Source organism: Zonotrichia leucophrys, chromosome 2 (genome assembly GCF_028769735.1).
Source record: "Zonotrichia leucophrys gambelii isolate GWCS_2022_RI chromosome 2, RI_Zleu_2.0, whole genome shotgun sequence".
Lineage (NCBI taxonomy): Eukaryota > Metazoa > Chordata > Aves > Passeriformes > Passerellidae > Zonotrichia > Zonotrichia leucophrys.
Genome location: NC_088171.1, coordinates 10,898,291 through 10,920,538, shown reverse-complemented (window position 1 = coordinate 10,920,538; position 22,248 = coordinate 10,898,291). Strand labels below are relative to the sequence as shown.

At 38.2% G+C, this 22,248-nt stretch overlaps 1 protein-coding gene across 8 annotated transcripts in view; it reads right to left on the bottom strand.

The window, feature by feature from the left end:
* ZMYND11 (zinc finger MYND-type containing 11) overlaps positions 1–22,248 on the bottom strand; it is a 105,065-nt gene that overhangs the window by 43,450 nt on the left and 39,367 nt on the right. For 6 of the 8 annotated variants that reach the window (XM_064703920.1, XM_064703916.1, XM_064703923.1 and 3 more), the window contains exon 2: positions 17,535–17,669. In XM_064703920.1, coding sequence (XP_064559990.1) covers positions 17,535–17,650 — 116 coding nt within the window. In that variant the 5' untranslated portion in view covers positions 17,651–17,669. Of the gene's footprint in view, positions 1–17,534; positions 17,670–19,228; positions 19,362–22,248 lie in introns of those variants that run through there. The other 2 variants (XM_064703921.1, XM_064703917.1) reach the window with 2 other exon arrangements.

Here is a 22,248-nt window from a genome sequence, read left to right as displayed (position 1 = left end):
AGCACAGTAAACTCCCACCAAAAAAATTCCAAAATTTACACATATGGTGCTTGGGCTTGTCTCTGCCACATCCATTTGTGCCCTTTAAATTGCTTTAAACTTGCATTTCTCTAACACCTCCTATAGCATACACACTACAGAATGTACCAATGAATTTTTGTGATGTTTGTGTGTACAACACATTTAAGAAAAATGGAAAATTTATATATCACATATGAAAACCTAACAGCTCAAGTTAATGTGCTAAGTGGTTTTTCTCCTTTTCTTGAGTCAACCACAATGATCACATTGTGACAAACTGCCTTGGTGAGAAAAAAACCACATGTAGCTTTAACTGTGTATATACATGAGATTCAGCTGTGTTATGTTGACCTTTATCCAGTCTAATTTGCTTCTAGGCCAACACCAAATATTAACTTGGAGTAAACAACATAAAATTATCTTCTCTCAAATAAAGATGACCTCTCTGCCTTAAGGTCATTGCAATTCAGGGTTTTTTAACAAAATTTGGAGAAAATGTCTAGAAGTTGCTGTGCATGGAGAGCTGCAATCAGCAGATACATGAACTGACATGGAACCAATTATTTTGTGGAAAATACTTTCCTAGTTATGGATCTCTTAAAGTTACAGAGCTAACTGAATTTCTCTCCATTGCTGTTTCTCCAGGTACTCTGTCTTTACCTGTTTCCTAAGAGAAATCTGTAATTTGCCTGCTTTAAGACAAAGCTGTCAGCCATAGTATCCTCACCTTCCTGCTTCATAATGAACTCCAGCAACCATGATTCCTTTGTGACTGTCATCACAAATACCTTCACAAAAATGTAATTATGATCACGAGCAAACTCAAGAAAGACATATTTTAAAGCAGCAGCATTGCATTAAAAAAAGAGTTAAATCAGTTCAGATTTTTTTTTAATAACATGTCTGACAGGAATTTTAATGCCTTAGAAGTTACAAACTTACAATAAGGAGTGAGGACCACCCCAAATGGTCAAATCTTCAATCAACCCTTCCCTCTGTAGACATTTGCCTTTCAAACTTCTTACTGTTTTATATAAATAAAGTTTTTCTTTCTTGCTTTCTCTCTTAAGCTTCTGCTGGAACTGGTTTATGCTAATCTGATATTTTTGTTTTGCTCTAAACTGTATATAAAATAGTATAGTAGATTTCTGACTGAGTGTAAGTATATAATTCTGTAGTAAATTATACAATAATCAGAGCAGCACAGGACATTTATGAATTTCTGTGTGGTATCACAGGCATTTACATAAATGCAGCATGTTTGCAGGATCTTGGGGTTTATTTTTTTTAGGATACAAACTCTTAGAGTCAGTTGATGCCATTTCCCATATTTTACAATATTTACCACCACAACATGGTCCAAGCCTAATTGGCGTGTGCATGCTAGCACTGTATAAAAGGCAGGCAACTGATACAGAAATTACAATATTCTGTGCAAGTCTGTGTTCCAAGCTAATATATATGAATATTCTGGTGGTTTCCACATAGCGCCAAAGGGCCAAAATCAGAAGATAAGGCACTTCAGGTCTGTATCACCTTGGCTGGATGCTCATCTGCCCAATCTGATCCCTCTCTACTTCCACAGAAAACATAACTCAACATGAGCACCTGTTCAAGTGAGACCAAACACCACAAATAAGTTTTCAAAGTTATCCAAACTCGAAGGTCTGAACCAGGCAGAGACTCAAGTCTATTTACTTCACTTTCAAACAGAGTGCAAGTGAACACCACTGGTCTATAGAAGCATAAAGTGTTGAAGCTTTAAAGCCACATGAAAACAGCTCATTTGATTATATAATCATGTTACATGTATTTCATGTATGTGTGCACATATGGACATATTTATGCAAGCACAACTAGCTTTTTGAAGTGCAAATTATCTTTCTCAACATTTGCTAATGTTACTCTTTTTTCATCAAATCTCCATTTTTGACTCAGTGCTAACAATATCTCTGACAGAACCCCAGCATTCATGTGTCTGTAATTAATTCAATTTAACAGGTCTCAAAATACAAATAGGCTAACTATAATTCTTCCCATTTTATAAATGAGACTCTGAGCACAGAAGTGATTTCCCTACACTTATAAGGTGAGCTGCTATAGGTCTGAGGATAGAAATCAGGTATTAACCCAGTGCCATAACCCTCAGGGTATCCTGCTGAAGAATCCATGTATTTTGCACTGCACCATCCCTAGTTCCAGAAACAAAGCCCTACCAAATTCTTAAATGTAAGCTACAGGTTTCATGATTTCTCACTCTTATCTCTGAACAGAACAGATATATAATACAAAACAAAAAGCCTTAAACCAACTCTAATCAGCTAAGAGGTTTAATCTGCCCATTTCCACTGTGGCAGGTTGTGCACTAGTGAAAAGAGGCACAAGGCTCAGAATCACCCATTTCTCAAATCCAATCTGTGCTCTCCACCAGAGAGAAAGTACTGCTCCCAACTGAACTATCTCCCCATTCTCTCCAGCTGTAAATCAGGAGTAGTAAATTCCCAGTGGCTTTTTGAAGAGTGCTTTAGTCAATGTTCAGACTGTGCCACTGGGGAGTCACAAGGGCTATGTTTTCTATTTTTAAAATAAAATGCTATCAGTTTTCACAGCAAAGAACACACATGTAAAGAGAATGGTTTTACTTCAAAGAGTAGAACTACTGTTAGAAAAATGCACCCTCCCCCAGATTTTTACTTTATTAAAACCTGTGAAGTGTACATGACTAGATATTCACAAAGACTAGAAAACAACACTGTAGGGTTTGGATGAAAACTTATCTTGTTTCTTTTCAGCCATAAGGACAGCAGGTAAGCTAAGACATGATAAGGCACAGGACTCAAATCAGAAAAGTTAAATTTCTTTAATAATGAAATGTGAAAAACTGCCAGGATATGAAAATGCTGAAAACACAGAATGAGTTAAAATCCAGCTCAGAGACAGAAAGCATGATGCTTGGAGTCCCAACTACTATGTCAGCCTCATTACTAGACCAGGGAAAACCAATATTGAAATTTTGCCTGTGTGCAGAAGTGACCCCACTAATCCAGGGAGTGCAAGTCCTGGCTCTGCATGCACTGAAGCATCTGGCACCAACAAGTTCAAAAACAAGTATGGGACATAAAGCAACCCCTGACTGCTGTTTTCAACAAAAGCTGATTAGCCTTACCTTGGAAACTGGGAGCTGAAGGAATACTGGTTTGTTATGCTCTTGCCCAGCCCTCCATATCAACACATTTGGGAGTGCAATACAACCCAGCCACAAGATGTAAAGCAAATACACTCGAGTGAGAATGAGGCACAGAGACAAAATAAAATCCTCTAAATCAGAAAACCAGCCCTAATCAGATAGGGGGCTGAAGAAACCATTTCAAAATACAATTTAACTGTGCTAATCCCTACTATATAAAATGAGGGTCTTTCTGATGAGAAGTGGAGGTTAGGCCTGATAATCTGCATGCTAAATTCAAAATCTCACCAAATGAGGCTCCTTGTCTGCAGAATACAGAAGCAACTGAACTGCTGCTGAAAATCAGAGTGTTTATAGGTCAGTATTTTCTCCATTTAGGAACTGGCAGTGCAGATCTCCTTGACATTAGCACAGAAGAATCTAGCAAATTTAGTAAAATTACAGTTTTTGTAATCAACTGCTAACGGCCTAATAATGCATGTTTTCAATTATTGCAACACCACTTGGAAAGCAAAGGATAAGAATCTTTGGCATGGAGTTTGTTCATTACCACCCTTAAGCAAACCTCATCACCATACCACCAAATGTATATTTAAATGTGGTGACCTTCAGAAACAAAATACTACCAACAGAATCATGTGCATATACATAATAGATGTGTGCATCTGTCTGATGGCAAAAGAAAACCTTTAGAGGAGACTCACAGAGGATAATCATTAATAGATTTGTAGATTGTATATGGATGTGATGCTCATCTGTATTTAGTCACAAAATACCAATCAGAGAAACATGAGACAGCAATTTCAAACCACTTCAGGACTGCAGATGAACAGTAGTCAGGTGTTAATAACAATAAAATATTGTCATATTCTTCAGTTTATATTATATATTATTAGTGTTACCCATTCTAAAGTCTGATCACCTCTCAGACACCACAGGGAGAGCCCAAGGGGCCAGCACACATGGAGGGGGGGCCTCCAGCAGTTCTCAGGGGGGCCACACCTGCTGCACACCCCACCTGAGCACGCTGAATACTGGGGAAGAAAGATGTGCAGGGAAACCTGGTACGGGCTCTTCTCTTCACAGCAACAAGATCTCCTCTAACTCATGCCCTACCATTTGACAACTGGATCTTGCCACCTCCCTTTGCTCCACAAACTGGACCACAGGAGCACCTGATCCACCTCTAAATCACCTTCCTGCCCAATATATAGGACATTCCAGAAGCATCAAAGTCTGTCAGCATACCACCAATTCACTCCTAAAGCTTCAAAATACTTTTCTCAAATTATCCAGTGATCATAATGTCTTTCTATAAAAACCAAAATCTGTGCTTCATAACATACCTTAAAACTAAAGAAGAAAGTTTGGCTTGAACTTAGGGGTGTGGAGGAAGCAAACTCTAAAGCTGTGATCACCATGGGAGCAAAATAGACACAGAAGTAGCCAGCACTTGCAGGGGATCAGATGATGAACTTTTCCCCTACAGCTGTCACACAGCTCACAACTCCTGCCTGCTGCTCTGCAAGACACAGCACGAAGGTAAACCCTGTCTCAAAGAGTCAAATCTCTATGGCTTCAAAATACAGCATGGAAAAATTGCTAACTTTTCTTCCAAAGACTCCTCTTGAAGGCATCTGTGGTCTACTGGGAGGCAGAAAATGGTTTACAGGGGCACTGCTGGACTGTGGAAGGAAGGAGGGAAGGAGGGAAGGAAGGAAGGAGGGAAGAGGAAGGAAGGAAGGAAGGAAGGAAGGAAGGAAGGAAGGAAGGAAGGAAGGAAGGAAGGAAGGAAGGAAGGAAGGAAGGAAGGAAGGAAGGAAGGAAGGAAGGAAGGAAGGAAGGAAGGAAGGAAGGAAGGAAGGAAGGAAGGAAGGAAGGAAGGAAGAGGAAGGAAGGAAGGAGGAGGAAGGAAGGAAGGAGGAAGGAAGGAAGGAAGGAGGAAGGAGGAAGGAAGGAAGGAAGGGAGGAGGAAGGAGGAGGAGGAAGGAGGGAAGGAAGGAAGGAGGAAGGAAGGAAGGAAGGAAGGAAGGAAGGAAGGAAGGAAGGAAGGAAGGAAGGAAGGAAGGAAAGGAAGGAAGGAAGAAGGAAGGAAGGAAGGAAGGAAGGAAGGAAGGAAGGAAGAAGGAAGGAAGGAAGAAGGAAGGAAGGAAGGAAGGAAGGAAGGAAGGAAGGAAGGAAGGAAGGAAGGAAGGAAGGAAGGAAGGAAGGAAGGAAGGAAGGAAGGAAGGAAGGAAGGAAGGAAGGAAGGAAGGAAGGAAGGAAGGAAGGAAGGAAGGAAGGAAGGAAGGAAGGAAGGAAGGAAGGAAGGAAGGAAGGAAGGAAGGAAGGAAGGAAGGAAGGAAGGAAGGAAGGAAGGAAGAAGAAGGAAGGAAGGAAGGAAGGGAAGGAAGGAAGGAAGGAAGGAAGGAAGGAAGGAAGGAAGGAAGGAAGGAAGGAAGGAAGGAAGGAAGGAAGGAAGGATATTTAAGGTAGGAAGTTTCCATAGGTATTTAAAAAAAATCTCAGTTTTTCTGAATTCATAAGGAATTGCATTTTCAGCCACCTGAACTGAATCAAAAGAAAATAACTGAAAAAATGTTACAGCAAGGGTATCTGTGCAAGACTGAAATAAAATACATTATCACAAATAGCTGCAAAAATACAACAGTGCAGCAAGTGTAGGTAGATGTTAATTTTCATGGCAAACTCTGTAATCTTGGTCTGAACAATTATCTCTCTCTATGCTGGATGCCTCCACCCTCCCCAGTGCAAAGGGAAGCAGCAGCCTGCTGCTGCCAACAGACTCTGCTGAGCAACTCATGCAGGGATGAGCTGAGAACTGATAAATTTGAGGTCTGATAAACTGAGATCTGATAAAATTGAGATCTGAGAAAATACAGCAGATCCCATTAAACTCAACTGAAAGTCTGCCATTAATTTTAAATGTTACCTACAGGTACATAAAAATGTCCTAGATTCAGGGACAGACCTTAAGGAATAATACATAAAATAGAAGGAAAGCAGCCAAAAATCTGTTCTGAGTTTTATATAGTCTTCCTACCTCTAGTGAGAAATTATGCCTTTCGCTTCAGTTTCAGGGCATGACAGCTATTTTATAGAAGGCCCACACATTTCTTTTAAGAGTTTTTTTAAAAGTAATTTGCAAATAATAGGCCAGTTGGTCATACTGGAAAAACAAAAAGGTTGAAGAGATGGCTCTGGTTATTATTTTATTTTTAAGAAATACAGCTCCATGGTCTAAGAACTTGAAATCCATGGACTCAAATCTCAGGAATCCCACAGTTCTCCTTGTGAAAAGCCAGGTGAAGATCTGTGCTCACAGCTGTACCTCAAGGTCTCAGCTCTGAAGCTCAGGTTGCCTCTTTCCACCATGTAGCACCCTGGTACCAATCAACTCCCATAAAACACAGGCTAAACATTATGGGTATTTGACACAGATATTCCCTGTTTCACAGAAACTGAGAGCTGGTCTGAGAGCTGAAGACAGCACAGACACACAGAGGTGAAAGTGGCCACAGTGGGGACACAGCAACTCACTTTTGTTTTCTAGGATCCTTTTTGATGTGTTAACACATTTTGAAGTTTCAATTATGGATTATATTCACCAAGATAAACACAAGCAAGGCACAATGTTCTTGCTGTGTATTTGTACTCCACAATGAGATGCATGTATATGAACAGGCTGCATTTGATTTCCACTGCACTCCAGATACCAGCAGCACATGCACAGACCACACAGGCACTGACAGCGCTGCTGCCTCTGCAATAAAATACTTCTTACATGATCTACATTTTATGCAGTCCAAAATTCCAAGGATTACAGAGAAATCATGCATTTACTTTTCCCTCTGACATCAGCATCTGCAACATTCATTTTGAAGGCACATATACAAGCCAAGCAGGAAATGTTTTCAAAATTTGTTTCATCTCTCCTTTGTAGTCTAGAGAGTCAAAATTTGCATAAATGCAAAAGCTAATTTTGTGCAATGTTTTTGTAAAACAGAAAGAGTGCTTAAACTTGATAGTGCAACAGTGAAATCCAGCAGTTCAGCTAAATTCAGATCTGCCTGATGTTTGTGCTGCTGCTGGTAAAAGGAAGCTAAGGAGTGATCTTGTTTGTACACGCTTTAGATATCCCAGGCACCATGCATGCACTTCAATGGTAATAATCTGGGTTATTTCTGTAAAAAGCACAGTAATGTTAACCCAGGTAATTCCCTGATTCAGTAATTTAAACTCCCACTCCTACAATTTCTCTATACACTTTAGATTGCGTAACCCACCAGCATGACCACGAAAAGCAAATAATTGAAGTACCAAGCCATTCAACCCATATCCAGAAAAACCTCACCACTTTTTTATGGAGGAACTTATCTACAAAAGGGCTCTACTTCCATTCTTCCACCCTAAAAGCTCATATGTGACACTGCTGGTAATGCACACATGTGTGCACTGAGCATGACTGGCAAACAAGCACTAATCACTCAGGAACAGGAACAAATGCACAGGAACAAATGCTCGCGTAGCTGCAGGGCCACTGCTCCACCCAGCTCCTTTCTCTGGATGTACTAAAGAGACAAAGTATTACATGACTCACAGCGTAACATCCTAGCTAATACCTTGCAAATGAAATATTTAATCAGCTCATATCCACCATCTCAATTCAAAACATGTTAAAAAATGAAAATTTGAATGCTTTAACGATTCATTTTTTTAGAGCTTTCTATCTCATTTAATTTCCATTCTTATCTGGGTCAAAATGTTTCTCTTTCTGTTTTTGGGGTTGGGTTTTTGTGCGTGTTGCTTTTTTATTTTTGTTAGATTACTTTCAGTCTAGCTGAGTTTCAGAATCATCACTCTGTCACACAAATGTTCACCTTATTGCCATCTAGGGAACAGCACAGCGGCTGGAAAAGCCATCAGGGCAGGGCTGCTGCTCTTGGTGATGATATTGTTTATATGAATGGGAATATGAAACCACAGCCTAAAATAGATGGTATGAGTAGTGTTTGGAGATCATTCTCTCTCCACTGATTACAGAGAAAGCCTTGATGAGCACTTCAGGTCAGATAACAAGCTGTTAAATGGCCATGTCTCACTCATTTTTATCTCTTACTTCTAATAGAAAGTCACATCTATTTACAGCAAAGAAACCAAACATAAGCTAGAAGTTCCACTTTCAAATATTACAAAGATGTTATGATTTGAGCAAAAAACATAATTGTTGTTACATAAATATTGGTTTGATTTTAAAAATTAGAAAGCCTTTTCTGTATTTTTCTGTGTAAACTTATACAATTTCAAGATGAATATTAATAGAAATATGGAGTACATGAAAATAGGGACAGTGATTTTCAAATCTATTCCATCCCTTTCCTTCTCAATATTCCTACTGGAGCTCATATTTTGCATGTGTTGCATTAAACATTGAATATTACAACTTTTATAGTAACACTCAATAGAGTTTAAATGAACATGCACTTATTAACAAACATCAAACAAGGAGTATGGCTGTGGTTAATAACAATGAGTTTGTGATGTTAGTGTGAATCATTTCATTTACCATATTCATGCTCAGCCCAGAGATGACTTCACCTACTGAATCAATGAAGAACATTGACCTCTGAGACAGGAAAAGAAAAATGCCACTCTAGCAATACCATGTAAGAGCATTCCTAAGAGAAGAATTACCAGATAAGGAAAATTGATCAAGCAAAATTCATCAGAACATCTGAGCACCTATTTGTTTTCTGCAGAATGAACTGTAGGAACAAGATGTGCCTATAGTAATATTTCTGATCAAAGCAAATACACAAAAAACTCCACTTCAAGCTCTAGTCCTCAACAAAATACTCATTTATGCTAAACCCTTACCAATGTTTGCAAAGCCAGCTACAGCATCCTTTCCCTTCCCTGTATTCTGCATAAAGCAGGAAAAAAAGGCAGTGAGGCTGGAGCAATGTGTCAGTCCCTGGTGAAGTTTTCCACACCAGGCACTGAATTAGTCTTTGACAGCCAGCACTGGACAGCAGACCCAGCAATCCAGGAAGCAACAGGGGACAATGTATCAGTACCAAGCTGAAGGAAAAATCATCCCTAAGAAATTACAAATAACACTGTTTACTACACGTGAACTTCTTTTTATGTATTCCTTTAACCAGTTTAATTAATGTGATTAAATAAAATTGTTACACAAATTGAAGAAATAACTGTATCAACAAAGGAGCTCAATGGGAAAAAGAGTAATTACAAATATACATTATAAACTCAAGATAATACTTCAACCAAATCTACTAATTTAGCAAATTTAATTCCACCACTACTCAGAGTAAATGTAGATAGGTTCTTCATGGGCTTTTTACAAGAAAAAATTACATTTTTTCCTGCAATCCCTGTTTCCACTCTCTTTAGTCAATTATGTCTAAAGGCAGCACTTAAAATGAACCATGAATACAAGTAATATTAAAACTAATTAATATCCAAACCAAAAAATCATTCCAAAATTTTCAACAAAATTAAGATAAAACTCCCTATAAACAGATAGGTCAAAGTTGTATGGTGAATGTATCTATCTACAGGGAACATAGGTGAAATTCAATGAACATATGCCATTGTGAACACCCCTTGTGCAATTAAATCACAATCTTTCATTCATTCTTAAGATTTTTACAAAAACTATTTAGCTCAGTTTCTCACTTTTCTTTCATCTTTTTTTTTTTTAACCTAGGTATTAAAAATCATTATTAGCTTGGTGAATATTACCTCATTGGTCAGTCTCAGTACAAATTTACAAGCAAAACTGTGTTATGATGCAATAGTAGGTGAGGACCTCCATACTTTTCTGTACATTTTCAGCTCTCAATGTTCTCTTTGTTCCTTTATAAAATATAACTGAGCTTTTGAAAATATAAAACAAACTTAACCTGAATCCATAATTTGACCTCACTGTGAAGCCATCAGTATAAGAAGTTAATGTGTCAAACTAGTCAAGCATTTTGGTGTCCAGCATATTTCTCTGCAATGTATTGTTATGCTTATAACTGCTAGTTATGGACCCATAATACAATTTTTATATATGACCAAAGTAGTACTTTTATTAAAAATTTTCTTCTTAGGGAATCAAATGATCATTTGTAGACTGGTTTTATTTTACTAATATAATGATTTTTAACTAAATCAGTCCAAAAATTGCTGAAAAAGCAGAGAAGACTTGTTTTCTGCAGTATGATCTCTGACTAAGGATTTACAGGCCTTAAAACTCCAAACTCAGTTCATTCTCTTGATTTAGCATAAAAATAATTATCTGAAAACAGAAAAAACCCACACTGGTTTGGAGCTTAAAGAAGTAGCTGAAGTTTATAATGAGAAACAGTGAAGGAAAGTAAAAGAAATTACAAAGGAGATTGACAAAGTAGAGTCATACAGAAAAAAAGTGCCTTGTCTTTAATAGAAAACACATGAAGAGGTATTGAAACCTACGAGTTTTCTACCCTGTCACCCCCCAGTGATGAATTCTGTAATGCATATTATCTATAATTCTTCCAGTCCAATACAAACTGAAGTCAGTTTTCTCACAGGTGATCACTGCATAGCCAGGCTGCCTCTGGAAGCAACTTCATGGACTGCTGAGGAAATATCCTGCTTTTATTGTTGGACCTTGGACTCTACACTTCTGCTTACCCTTGCATAATTGGAATTGCTATTACACTGCATAGCACAATAAAAAATCTCCAGTGTACTGGCCATGGCTTCAATGACACTGCTTGCTTCAAATAGTCACATTTAAAACATACATGAAAATGATGTACAGATATGGAAAAGGAGCCAGTAACTCTGCTAAAAAATAAACTGCAGTGATCAGTGCATTCTCCTGCATAACAGGAGGATGTTCTACTTCAAACAGTTGCTTTCAGATAAGCCTGCTCTCCAGGAACAAAAAGACAGATATTTTAGGGGAATGGTTTGACAAAGGTTAAGAAACCAACAAAGCAAAAACCCCACTTCTAAGCTTGTATTTCAACCAAAGAAATATCAGGTGTAAATTTTTCTTACAAAGTTTAACAACAGGATTATCTCATTATAAATCCAGAGTCATCTGCTGTTCTAATCTTTCTTATGGCCTACTATTTTTGTTTCTGCATGACTATTTAGTTGCAACATGCAGAATACTAGGAAGACTTAAATTTTCATCAAGAGTACTATCAATAGTAACAGATTTTTTTTCTAGTAAGCATCTAAGCTTCAAATAAGCAACTCTGTAAGAATCTTGTGCCTCCAATTTTTTTCCTTGCCATTTCATCACATATTCTTATTTCTATACTTCTGTGATTATTCCCTATCCATTCAAATTGCTCATTTTCTTATTTATATTCTGTTGTGTTTATCCTATACCTGAGAATAAATTTTTCATCCTCAACTTTAATCACTGCTTCTATAAATTGTTTTATGTTAAAGCAGACAGCCTAGAAAAAGAACAGCAAAAGAATTATGGCAACAAAACCAGATATATGAACTTCAACTCTTCTCAGACATTCACTAGAAAAATTCCAAAGACTGATATTTGGAGAGGAAATCCCCCTCCTAGGTCCAAATGTCAAACTGAGAGGGTCACATACTCAATCCACAACTGTTACCAACTCCATCTCGACTGTGGGACCAGAAAATCTCATTATTTTACAGTAATCTTTCATAGTGAGTAATTCCTTTCTGGCATGCTATCCCATCAATGCTGATTAATGTCAGTCTGCACAGAGCTAACAGAGCCTACTTGACACTGGCTTGGGATCTGCTCATTCCTGTTTGATGCTCTGACTTGGCTGCACCTATATTAAATTACAGTGGAGCAAGAATGAGTCCACAGAACAAATACAGGAAAAACAGCTATGATCATTTAGGGACCTAGTACTGGACCACCCTATCTGAAAGGCAATTAAAGAAGATTAAAGTTTTTGTATCTATTAATGAAAAAAACAGTATTTACTTGTATCACCAATGGGGTAAACCAGCTTTCTGATTGATGAAATGCATGGTATCAGTATCACTTTATTTGAAAATAATATAAGGTGTCCAATTACAGCATATCCTAGCTAGTGGTCTATCCATCAGCTTCATCCTCCCCAAAGCTGTGTCCTACAGCCACTCCTGGTTTCATTCCCGAACTAACTTATTCTCAGGCTCCATTCTGGAGAGAGACAAGCTCTTCCTCCAAGGAAAAAGCAAAGCATGGCCCAGGGGTTGGTTGGCTGATGACAGAGAACCCAAAGTGAACCATGCCAAGAGTGGCTCCTTCTGGCAAGGGCAGCAGCCCTGCTGCAGCACGCTGTGTGTCCTCAGCTGCCTGCACATGGAACCATCACGTCTCTATCTTCAGGTTTCAAGAACAGCATTGCTGTGGGCTGTGTTATTTTTGGCACTTTGAACTGAGGAACCACACACACATATAAAACAAACAAAGAATATGCCAAGGCCAAAGAAACACTCCGTGAGCCAAAGGCAAGGAGGTGCAGCCCCAGCATAACTGCTCCAGAGAGTGCCAGGGCATTCCCTGTCACACTGCATGGAGATGGAATAGACACAGCCCATATGAGAGACAGAAAGAGAAGCTAATCAACTTAATTAATCATGAAATGCAACAAAGGGAGAGAGAAAAAAATTCTCTCAACAAAGGGAGAGAGAACAAAAGGAAGAATGTGCAGAAGACTTACATTTTGGTTCTTTACATTAGTCTTCATGGAATAGTTCTAGAAACCAGAATAATTATCTGTTTACAATTAAAAAAATCTTTAAAGCTGCCAATAATAGTTCTAGAATACCAGATTTGCCAACTGGGTATGTTAATAACATTAACTTAATAGCTAATGAACTATGAACTAATTATAAAGATTATGAAATGTTCTTATATTGCTGCTGAGGAAACCAAATATTTTGTGAGAAAAGGGGGTATATATTTAATTAATACTTAATTAAATCTTAGGAGTCCAATTACCTGTAAGGGAATTATGGAGAAAGCACTATAAAAGGAACTGGAAGATTGGAATAGCCAAAAAAAGAACTAAAAACATGTCTGCACAGAAATTCTTACCAATCTGCTATGCAACTGAATGTCAATAATTTATCCTACTCATCTAAATATGCTTGCCCTTTCCCCAGCGTATTTTAAAGCATTTTATTCCATAGAATCAATTCTTGAGGTTACCCCAAAACCAGAACAGATGGAAGATAATGAGGAAAAAACAGGAAGTCAAAGCATAGTTATAATTTTTAACACAATTTAAGGCTGAACAATTTGTCAGGCTGCACTCTTGACAGAGAATTCACAGGATATGGAAAGCCATTTCTGCACTAGTGCCTACAGCATAACTAATACCAATAATGCTCATCTAAATAATTGATACACTAGGGTCAAATTAACCCAATATCAAGTCTAGACACAAAAAAGAAGTCATATTTCTTGATAAATACCTCTCAGAAATGCAATTTTGTTATTAACAAATGTGGTGATTTAGAAATATTAGCTAGTTCTTGTAGTCAAATTGTAAACTATTGCAATTCATTGACTTGAGATACTTATGACAACATAAGCCAGGTGAGAACATTTATTTTCTGTACCTTTACAGAAATGCTACCACTGCCTTCAAGTGAGCTCTATCATTAATGAAAAATGCACTGAATATACTGAAGTTTATGTATGAAGGTAGGAACTTAAATATATATTTTTAAGTCCTCTTGCAAAGGCAGTTTGCATTCAAAGTACTAATTCCTTTAAAGTCACGTCACTCTTGCTTCTTGTTAGGATTGGTTTTCAGTCCTTCATTCAGTTTTCCAGTTACTGAAGAATGCTTCTCTCCAACTCATGGAAAGTGCATTTCCAACTATAATATACCCTCACATGAAGTCAGTAAAACTGCAGAATTCCCTTCATATGATGATTTGTTGAGGGTTTTTTTCTAAGACATTGAGTCTGTGCAGTGTGGTCTCTTCCCTACCAATGCCTTAAGTATTTATATAAGACTCCAATTAACTCTGTCATATTCTTGCCATTTTCACAACTGGGTTTTTAATTCTTTACAAAACAGACACCTTTCTTATGTTTCTTATTACTTCTCTGCATGCAATGACTTCTCAAAAAAAATTGCCTGAAGTTCAAAAAGCTTACTAATTAATTTCTTAAAGGCTCTAACTTGCATATTCAAATTTTCCAAGTGACTCTTTCCTTGATGTAAGACAGTTTTCAATCACTTCTAATCACGCATTTTTCTGTTCTTGCCTTTCCCCCTCATCAATTTAAAAAGCAAAGCATACTTGATCTCGTCTACTTTTAATTAAAGGGCCTCTTTCCTTATAGGTTTTTCCTGATAATATCAGAAGTACCTTCTAGTGCTCTAGGCTCCTCCTACACTATCCTCCTACTCTTATGTTCTCTACAGAAAATATGTGCCTAGTTCTGTAGATTTTTCTTGTCTACTCTCCATTGACAGTACCTTCTGGAAGTCTTCATTTACACAAGTAATCTTCTTTCAATTATACTTAAAGTGTACAGGTAACAATTTGCATACTTGCATGTATTATATAAATTTGTCTGTTTTGCATATTGAGTTGGAACAGTTCATAATCTATAAACTATGAATCCTCTTTTTGTATTATGAACAGTTCCTCCTAGGTCATTAAAAGTAAATGTACATAGAGATGTACATTGTCATCTACTCAGTACCAGAAGACTAAGTAAAGTAAAATTAGATTAAATAAACAAGAATATATAAAGAAAAGGGAGACAACCATGTTGAATGCACATTAGGAGAAAAGCCAACAAATAGATTTGCTTAAAAGTAACAAACCAACTAATGAAGAAAGCAACAGTTTTTCATGGCAATTTGCTATTAAGTGTTTAGACGACCAGGTCACAAAATACCCAGGACAACTTGTCTCTAGGAGCAAATGAATGCTTAAATCAGGAGAAAAGAAAATCCATTCAAAAACCAAATCATGAATCATCTTTTTAATATGTAAAGTTATCTGAAAGTACCCATTTGTCATCTACTATATGACACATAGGAAGACTGTTACTTACCTTAAACTTGGATTTATTAAAAAAGAATTCTCTTGCTGTTTTTATGTATTCTTACTCAGGAATATGACATGGTTCCATAATGCCACTGTCGTCATAACTTTCTTTCAATCCCAAGAGGTATTAACACTTCTAAAAAATGTTACTAGTACAAATAGTAAAACCTTCCTTATAGCTCCAGCTATGTACACATGCTCATAATTTTCAATTTTGAGCACTGGTTTTAAAAATTATTAGTATTTGTATGTTTGCCTATATGCCCAGACACTGATTGATCTTTGAAGGAATTGCAATTGACCTGGTCAAATGATTTTGAGCCTGGAAGAATATATTAGCTGCTCAGTTTTCATCAGAAGAGATATTCTGATGCCATGGTTATTTTGGAACTTTATTTTGAATATTATGTATTATGCATACTCATTTACTATGTCATCTGTGTTTCTTCATCAACCACTGGTACCATACTGCAATTCAAAGGTCTTCATCATTTCCTTGTCAAAAGTTATCTCCTTAGGAATGTCACATAATAGAAACTAGATCAGTGTTCATCACTCTCATCACTGATGTGCATGGGGAGATTTGACAATGCCCAAGCACTTTTTGGATTGCTCTTCACTGCTAACACCCTGTTCATCTTTCTCAAAGTACTAAGGCTTCTTGCATTTCTGTTTAGTCACTTATTTTTCTTCTGATTGCAAATGAGTCATACAATCTGGATCTAGACTTTTTAAAAAAATCAAACTACCCATCAGTTACCAGGAGCAGTACTTCTTTCTCTGGCATTTGATTATTTGTTTTCTCAACTTTGTTTGTAATGATTTTTGTGACCTAACTTTACCCAGCTAAATGTTTTTCCCACTATCTTAAACTAGGCATTTCTCATAAGAGTGGGATGAATTCCCAGCTAGACATGTCTGTCTCCCTTTATTACATCTAAAAAGAGCACAAACAGCTAACAAACTCAGCTAATATGTAGCCTAGAGCAAGTAATTTGGAATGTTAAAATGGAATGTGTACAGCATTAGTTTACCCACTCGTCTCCTTGGAGACATCATGAAAATATATATATGCTTTAATGCACTCTAGAGCTCCACTATGACCTTAGAAGTGAAATTCCCTAAAATACAATCTCCTTCAAAACCCTCTTGGAATTCCCTTTCTCTGGAAAGGTGCTTTTCGGTTTGATGGTCCATTTTCTTCTTGTAGAAGCCAGGTACACATTAATTCAGTTTGGACATCATCTTTCTTTCTGCACTTCACTGTTCATTATGTTTGGAGAACCTGAACTGCTACACCTCTTCCAGTTATGAATCCAGTTTTGCCTGTCACTTCCACCCCAGAACTTCCCAACTCTGTCAGTGGGCCCTTGTCATGGGCCATGTTATAATGATTTTCACTCTGTTCGTCACCTGCACTGTTTGTAACTCTCCTCGTTAGTGCTCTCTGCCTTCATTATCAGTTCACATTGGTTCTGGCAACTGAAGAGTTGCCAACTGGTTACTTTAGTTCTTTTAAATTATTCATATTGATTACTTTGACAAATGTGACGTACATGTCAGCCTGGAAATGCAGACAAAGCAGAGAGAGGGACAAAGCCCTCTGTTTTTTACAGTGGCTGCTACAAGTAATATTGTAGAACTTTCTACACAGTGTAAGGTCCACAGAACAAAGAATTTATATTTTTTTGTGTATCCAGCACCTCATACACTCTGATGAATATTTTGACAGTATTAATCAAAGGTAATAATCATGTCATGTCCGCTTTATTAGCATCTTATGCACATCTCAGCAAATAGAGCTTCTTATTTATTTGAGCAACCTAACAGTTCAGATTTCTCTTTGCCTTCTGGAAAAGTCCTACACCAGCCTCTCATATTTTCCTAAAGAAATAGATTATTTACGGATTTTATTGCCCTTTTCTCCTCAAGTGTTATATCTGTTTCTTGTATTTTGAACAAGCTATCAAATCCAAAATGCTAAATTCAATTAAAGTCCTAGAAATGTTACATATTTCCTAAAGATGCTTCTGCAAAACAAATACAGGGTAAGATCTCAATTCAATGAATTAAACCTCATTTTGGATTTTCAGGTGCTCAGTTTGGTAAATTTGTTTTTTTATATATAATTAATTAATCAGTAGCATAGAACTGCATGTAACTTTCACAGTCTCTCACCATGTTTACTATCTCTGTCCCCAAGGGCTTTTAATAGCATCAACCTTCCCCCTCACCAGGACTGTTTTTGGAGCAGGTCACTTACTTTGTAATGCGGTCAATGTTTGCAATTTGCTTCTGGTTCCGGATTATTTCTATAGCTGCCCAAAGGTGCTGGATTGCCTTTGTGTCTGCCTGTCGTCTCTTCGTTAGGCGTGCCATGACCTGCTCACCTGCTCAGCTGCAGCCAAGAAATGAAAAAAAATAAAAATAAATAATTCAGCAAAAGTAAAGCAAGAATTATAAAAGAAATTACCTGAAATATGATTATAAGGAAAAATGTATTGTTGCATAGGCATTGAATTTGTATATGACAACGTGTTTTCAAGTGCTTAAAGAACAGTACAAAGTGAAAAAAAGTAGTTTACAAGAATCCCTTTCACATCACGTAACCTAAGCGGAAGACAAAAGGCAAGCAGTAAAATATATTAAATCAATAGCAAATTTAGGTCATATCTCGGCTCCCTAAATTTGGTAAAAATGCAAAACTACCCCAGTCTGAAGCTGCCACAGCCTCCTGCATTGACTGAAGCCCTTAAAAAGGGTGAGTGGTACTTGACTACATCATACAGCATAAGCACAAATTCTGACACAGAGAAAAAGCTGGACACACAGTTTAATATAAAATACAGTCCTTGGAGTATTGCCTTCCATATTCTTATCATTTACAGCTATTTAAAAAAAGTCCATTCTATAAGGAAAAACTAGAAGTATATTTTCATGGATGATAAGTCTTTAAAAAAATATTTTGGAGCAGTTCCATTTTCTGTAACATGCTAAAACCCAACAGGGCCAAAGTGCTTCTGATGGCATTTGCCCATCTAACCAACCCTGAACAGGAACATAATGAGCATCTGGCTTTGTTTACAAATTTTTCCAAAAGCTGGAGGCAATGAGTACAGATAAGCCATAAATCGCCTACAGCTCCACTACAGGCACAGAATCCCTTTTTAAAAGCTTAACGATGCATTTTGATCACTAAATAACTTTCTTCCATTGCCACCACTTTCTCAATGAAAAAATGACTGATTTATGAGTGCTACCAAGGTCTATAATTTATTTTAGAGCTCTGTCCTCGGAATGAACCCTGTGGTATGCAGGCGGATATTTGTAGCTAGCAGAATATTAACTTCAGTAACCCAAAATAATATAAAAAATGCAAAAACATTTCACCATCTGTGCAATGTTAAAGATGGGAATTTAAGTACTAAAAGTGTCCCTGCTCTCAAATTCAGGAAAATGAAATAGATTTGAGTATTCCATCAGTTGCAGCAATGTAATTTTCAAGTCTATGGGACCTACAGGTACTTATCAAAGAGAACTCTCAAGTTTTAGATCTGATATAAGCTCGGTGACACTCACTAACTTTACAGGGGCAATGAAATGAATGGCAACATTCCATTATTAAGGATAAGAAATTATTTTATAGCATTATGCTTTATGCCATGTAGCCCATTTAAAGAAAAAAAAAAAGGGAAATAAAAAAGATGATGTGAAGAGGTATGTACAAGCCCAGGTCTGTGAGGCCATCCTGGTTACAGGAGATATCAGGGAAGGGCAGGCGAGAGCAGCACATGAGAAGATGTGGTGTGGTCACACATCGATCCCACATTTCAGCTTTAGAAAGCTCCTCTCTCTGGGGTTTAAAGCAAGGGCAGCTAGAGGGATCTCCCAGAAAAAAAAAAAAAGGCCAAGAACACAGTTTTGAAGGAAGGATAAGAGGGAATGTGACAGACATACAGCTAAGAGTGACAGCAGTTGATAGCATCGCCTGACAGTGATTCAGAGAAAGAAAGTCTCTATTGGGAACAGCAGGAAAAGACACTTCATCCCTGTAAGCTCCTCTGCATTCATTTCACAGAACATTAGGCCACTGCAAGTTAAAAAAAAAAAACCCTGCTAATTTGTTAGAGAAACATAAAACTATTTGTAGAATTTAATTTTCAAGAGAAATCGAGTAAAGCACAAAAGAAGTTAGATCTTAACACAAAACGCAACAATCTTTCCAGACTATAGTTTTAGCACAAAACTTCTTTCCTAACACAGACATGAGTGAAAGATCATTCTTCTTATTGCAGCCCTCCACCAACCCTCTGTACCAAAGCTGTCAGACGATAAGGCCGCCAGCAGGCTGGACATGGGGTCTCTTGCACAGCATCACATCCCCACGCGAGGAGCAAGTGTTTGTCCTTCCTGACCCCCAGAGCAGTGTGAAACAGCAGACCAGTTCTCAGTTTATTTAGCAATCCCAACTCCTTTAAAAATAGCCCCTATTTCTGGCAGCCCAGCATATGGCTGCCGTGCCAGCATCACACCCAGCACAGGGGATGGCAGGGTTTTCTCTCACACCCTCGTGACGCCTGTGCCCAAGGGCACAGCCCAGGGCAGGGTCCTGGGGAAGCCACCTGCCACCTCTGCACGGTGCCATGGCCCTGCTGTGCAGCCAAAGGGAAGGCTGGCCTTTGGGAATTAGGAATTCCCACTTCTCCAGGGCAGAAGGCAGGGAGATGGAGAGTGAAGGAGCCCTGTAACCACGAGCTCCTGAAGCCCTGTGGCTGCAGAGTGGCAAGCGCCCTATGGGATCACTGTTCCCTTTGGAATGGGGTTTCAGAACAAACTCTCCCACCAGCCCCTTGCCCCATCCTTGTTGTGCTGTGCTGGCTTGAAGCACTCCCAGGCCATGCTCTGGGCTATGGCTGAGAGCCCTCAGGACAGGATGGGCACCTCCCATCCCTGCATCCTCAGGGATGTCACATCACTGGGCCAGAAGTTACCCCCAAAACAAAACCCATGTGGGTGCCCCCTGATGGTTCCCTGCTCCCACTGCTGCACACACGGGCACGGCCATGGCTCTTCCCCTCTGTTTGCCTGGAAAGAACAGCAATAGGGATACACGCGGGACACAGCAACCATACCTGTCCTATTTCCCTCCTTTTTTTTATTCAAGATGAAATAATTTTAGCAGGTGTTCTGCCTTCAAAGAATATACCTTTCACTTTCATAACTTTGGTTTACTATTGAAGGGCACTTTTTTCAACTCAAGAGTTGACACTCTACTACTGAAAGAGCAGCTCTTACACACCATACTGCCAAAAATACAAAAACAGGGGTTTTTTTCCAAAAGCCCAGACTACTTTACTGTTATTTTAATCTTTTAATTGCATGGTGTAGAAAAAATAGAGTCTTCTTACATTACAGAAAAAGTTTAAAAGATTGTAGCACATTTCTTGTTGTTCATTGCAGTCACTCTACCTCTACAGTAAAACTAACCACAACAGTCTACTCCCTGCACTCCTGCAAAAATATAAGCAGTTTTGTATATTATTACAATATTTTAAAGGAAACTTGTATTTTACTGTTAATAGCTCATACAATGCCTTCGTGTGCTACTTCCAAGCAACAGAAAATCCTCCCAGCATCTCCACAGGAACAACTTATTCATGCAAATAGTAAATTACATTTTACAAGGAGACACGTTAGAGTCTTGAATCTGTATTTATCACTCCTGATTATTTACTTATATGTGGGTTCACACACACACAGGAGAGAACAAGCATAAACATGCAGTGCGTGTGAGTATATGTAAAAATCTATGGCTCAGAGAGGTTAAGTATCCAAAGAGGCTGATTCACCCATGCAGTCTTTTAAAGAAGTTTGAAGTCCAGAGACTCTTTAAAACCACAATACTGAATTGTACATTTACAGGTAAATGCTTGAAAATGTTACTCATTCTCTTCTTTTGTTATAGCATTCATTTAAAAATCCTGGAAAGAAAAACTAAAAGCTGAAATATACATTCAATTAAGCTGAAGTAAACATTCAATTCCTTTGTCTGATTTGCTGGGCACTATGCTCATTTAGCTATGGTACACCCTGTCCATACAAAATTATTTGCTCCATGCCACCTCTGTCATGTTTTGTTAGCAAGTTTATGGTAGGATACAGCTTCTGAGAGAAAGGCTGACAAACACATATGACTGAAAATCTAGGAATTTATATCAGCAGGATCTGTCTTAGATTTTGTAGGCATCCATGAGACCTGCAGAATATAAGAAATATCCTCCTAACAGAGAAAGTTTTGTGTGGCTGATGCACCAGCCCACACACTTCCATCACACACTCACTCACACAGGGCTCAAAGCAAACTATTTATGCTCTCAATTTTCAGCTCTCTAACTTTTCCTCATGCACTCTGCTTATGGTTTTACTGTATATTGTATTTTGAATAGCTCTTTGATGTCCTAAACACATTTTGACAACCGCTTTACTGTATACATTTGGCTTTTCCTCAAGAGCCAAATGCTCCCCACACTTCTCACAGGCAGGCTCAACAACCTGTGCTTTATCTTGTGAGCACAAGAGATAACACACACAGCAGGGCTTATCTTGCCCAGGTGCCCAGCACAGCCTCAGACACTGTCACAACAACAAGGCCACCAGTCATCAGCACACACTTGGCTGAACCAAACACTGTGCAGCTGTCTGCTGCAAGAATGCTGGATATGGAAATCTGAACTGCAAGTCACAATAAACAAAAATCACCTTGCAGCACGCCCAGGGAACCTCCTGACCCGCTGCTTGCATCCCATTTAGCAGATACTATCAAGTACTGAGTTTAGCTAGAAACTCTCCCTGCACACAGAAAAAAGTCCAAGTAGTCAAATCCTGCCACGTGGTAGCTGTTAAACACCATTGTCCAAGCAAAATGTGATGCTTCTGAAAACTTGACTAGTAATGTGGACTTTGCACTGAAGCAGACG